Source organism: Camelina sativa, chromosome 3 (genome assembly GCF_000633955.1).
Source record: "Camelina sativa cultivar DH55 chromosome 3, Cs, whole genome shotgun sequence".
In the NCBI taxonomy this organism is placed as follows: domain Eukaryota; kingdom Viridiplantae; phylum Streptophyta; class Magnoliopsida; order Brassicales; family Brassicaceae; genus Camelina; species Camelina sativa.
Genome location: NC_025687.1, coordinates 12247235 through 12250779, shown reverse-complemented (window position 1 = coordinate 12250779; position 3545 = coordinate 12247235). Strand labels below are relative to the sequence as shown.

Below are 3545 nucleotides of genomic sequence, written 5' to 3'. Positions count from 1 at the left end.
AAAAAAAAATGAATTTTTATATCAACAGAAAAGTTGCCTTTACAGTTGAAGAGGCAGATGAATTAGAAAAGCCAGATCTAGAAGAAAAAAAAAAGTCACCTAGTAATAAAAAAAGGGGCTCTTAGCTTAAATATGTACAAAGAATTAACGTGAAGCTCGGCAAGCATGTTCATCAAGATGAATAAATCATAGAATAGATGTGGAAGAAAAGAGATTTTAATTTCTATGTGGAGTTTGATACATGCAATAGTTTGATGTTATGTACAAATAGGATATAGAAAAGCTATATATACATAACATATTGTGATAAAACTACGTAAAAGAGATGAATCTTTGCATAGTTTCTTTATTGACACAAGATATTTGGTTTCCCGCTATAGTTAGATAGTTTTAGATAACACATTAGGTGATAGGTCAGTTGACCCATGTGATAAAGAAAAAAATTTAGCATTCTTAATATATGAAACTTGATACTTTTTTTAAAAAAAAATTCTCCTTTAAAAGTGGCCACTCCATCTAATATACAATAGAAACATGGAAGGCAATTTAAGTACGTCATTTTCTCTCTCAAAACTTTTTTGCTTTAAAGTAAAACCTGTTCTAATTAGAATAACGATTTCAAATGAAAAGATATATATGATCTAAACGAGCAGTACTGTAATGCGAATGAAAAAAGATTACCATCCCTTGATATAAGGTTCAAAATTGTGAGCTTAAGTGATTAACTAATTTTTTTTGGAGTTATTATAATTAAGAAACGCCGTCTCCTTTGTTTAAAACTAGTATAGCACATAAAAAAAACTATAGGAACCAGCACTAATTAATATTAGTAACATTTCTATATATCTTAGCAAATTATGAAATATGAGAGAAACCATGTGCAATAAAACGGGAGGAACAAATTCAAAGATGCCCACNACATAGTTTGATTTCATTTTCTTGAAATTTTATTCATACAATTTAACTAGTGTACTTTAGGAACAATTATAATTGGGAATTTGGAATCCTTAAACTAAACCAAAGAATGCTTTCTCCGATGGCGAATAATGTTGTCACATTACAGGTGTGCTTATNGTATTAGTGAATACATATATGTATGTACACACAAATACAATGATGTAAACACATAGGAGAGAGAGGAGTAAATGCTGATTTCAGAGNATGAGCATATAGATCTTGACAGAGCCTACCAATAGAAGTTCAGTGCTGACTGTAGCCAGATAAGTTTATTTTATATAATTCATTTAGTTTTCATATGTGAACTCACATTGACCCATTATGGATTTTCATTACCCAACACTTTGTTGTATTTATTAATACACAAGCTAAAAAGTCTTATAATCACATAATCCCTTTCCAAAGATACCTAAATCCATACCTCAGTTTTATATTATTGTCATCTTCTTTTGATTACGTACGTACTCCATCCAACATATTCGTTCCTCCTGTTTTAAACTCTAATTTATTTTAGACCATATTAACGCACTAATTTTCAAGTATATATTTAGGTCATCTAAACATACACTAATAAGTAACTTCTCTTGGTTTTTTTTTCTTTTTCTCAGGGTTGAGAGTTTCATAGAGCACCAAGATACTTGCACCATTCGGCATTCTCCACCCACTAACCACCGTCCTCTACAGCAGCACACGGACGGCACTGTGGCACCATCAAGAACCACTTCGACCACAAGCTTTGGCCCATTATTGCATGGTCTTCCTCTATTAAGGCCACCACCACCGTCCTATCAACATTCACAAGCTTTGGCATACCCTTTCAATGCTTTATCAGCAGCTCCTTTTGAAAGCCTCGAACTTCAACTATCAATAGGAATGGCAAGAACATCAGCACAAGCGAAGAGCACCGAAAAGGGAGAGACGAGTTTAACAAAGGAGAGACCGAACGAGGAGGCAAGAATGGCGGATAAAATGAGACAAGAAGCGAAGAGGCAGATAGAAATTGCCGAAACGGATTTTGAGAAGGCTAAGAGAATAAGGAAAGAAGCAAAGGCCGAGCTTGAGAAGGCTCAAATTGNTCATCTTCTTTTGATTACGTACGTACTCCATCCAACATATTCGTTCCTCCTGTTTTAAACTCTAATTTATTTTAGACCATATTAACGCACTAATTTTCAAGTATATATTTAGGTCATCTAAACATACACTAATAAGTAACTTCTCTTGGTTTTTTTTTCTTTTTCTCAGGGTTGAGAGTTTCATAGAGCACCAAGATACTTGCACCATTCGGCATTCTCCACCCACTAACCACCGTCCTCTACAGCAGCACACGGACGGCACTGTGGCACCATCAAGAACCACTTCGACCACAAGCTTTGGCCCATTATTGCATGGTCTTCCTCTATTAAGGCCACCACCACCGTCCTATCAACATTCACAAGCTTTGGCATACCCTTTCAATGCTTTATCAGCAGCTCCTTTTGAAAGCCTCGAACTTCAACTATCAATAGGAATGGCAAGAACATCAGCACAAGCGAAGAGCACCGAAAAGGGAGAGACGAGTTTAACAAAGGAGAGACCGAACGAGGAGGCAAGAATGGCGGATAAAATGAGACAAGAAGCGAAGAGGCAGATAGAAATTGCCGAAACGGATTTTGAGAAGGCTAAGAGAATAAGGAAAGAAGCAAAGGCCGAGCTTGAGAAGGCTCAAATTGTTAGAGAAGAAGCAATCAAGAGGATTAATGCAACAATGATGGAGATAACTTGCCACTCTTGCAAGCATCTGTTTCAGCTGCCTATTATGGCTGATGAGAGTACGTCATCTCTTGTTATGAGTTACGTTTCCTCGGCGACAACTGAAGGGGAATGCGAGTGATCCAATACGTTTTCATAGATATCCCCATATGAGTATGAGCAAAAGAAAACAAATAATTATTTTAAACTAAAAATGATGGTATTTTAGTGGTTACCATTTTGTGGATCTATAGATAAGAGAACAATTTTTACCACCAAAAAAAAAAAAAAAAAAATTCTTTGTTTTCTATTGCCATTGCAGAATTCACATAAGGACTATATAAATTTTGAGAATCATCATTTTATTTGGTTTTTGGTAGCTTAACATTATAATTTGATTTTTTTTTCCACAAACAAAAAGAAGAGAAAAAAAAAAAAAAAGAAGAAGAAGAGGAAAGGTTATATGGTAGTTAATGGTGTGGGGTCCATTGATTGGTTGTAACTTTATTTGTAAAAGAAGCATAATGATAAGGTTTTAGAAAATGTTTTGTTCTCTCAGGACTAGTGGAGCATTCTATACAAAACAAAAATAATGAATGAGCATTGATTGAGGAGGGGAAGCTGTAGTAATTTGCATTAAATTCGATAGATAAAAATGATAAGAGGTCAAATTTTTTGTATAAGATTCTCAGATGGAAATGATTGATGTACACCTAATATAATATGATCACGAGTCGCTTCTTTCTCTTTCCCATCGTTACATTCTCGTAGTTGTAGCTTAGTCTCAATCCGACCAAACAAGAAATCATCTCTCTCGCATGAAGACGGAATCTTACAGTATGCCCATTTGGAAAAGA

At 34.9% G+C, this 3545-nt stretch overlaps 1 protein-coding gene across 1 annotated transcript in view; it reads left to right on the top strand.

Moving 5' to 3' along the window:
* The window catches only part of LOC104778887, a 5142-nt gene extending 2219 nt beyond the window's left edge, over positions 1–2923 (top strand). Inside the window, exons 3-4 of the mRNA XM_019240024.1 lie at positions 1566–1879; positions 2109–2923. Of these exons, the coding sequence (XP_019095569.1) occupies positions 1566–1879; positions 2109–2830 (1036 nt within the window). The 3' untranslated portion in view covers positions 2831–2923. The remainder of the gene's footprint in view (positions 1–1565; positions 1880–2108) is intronic.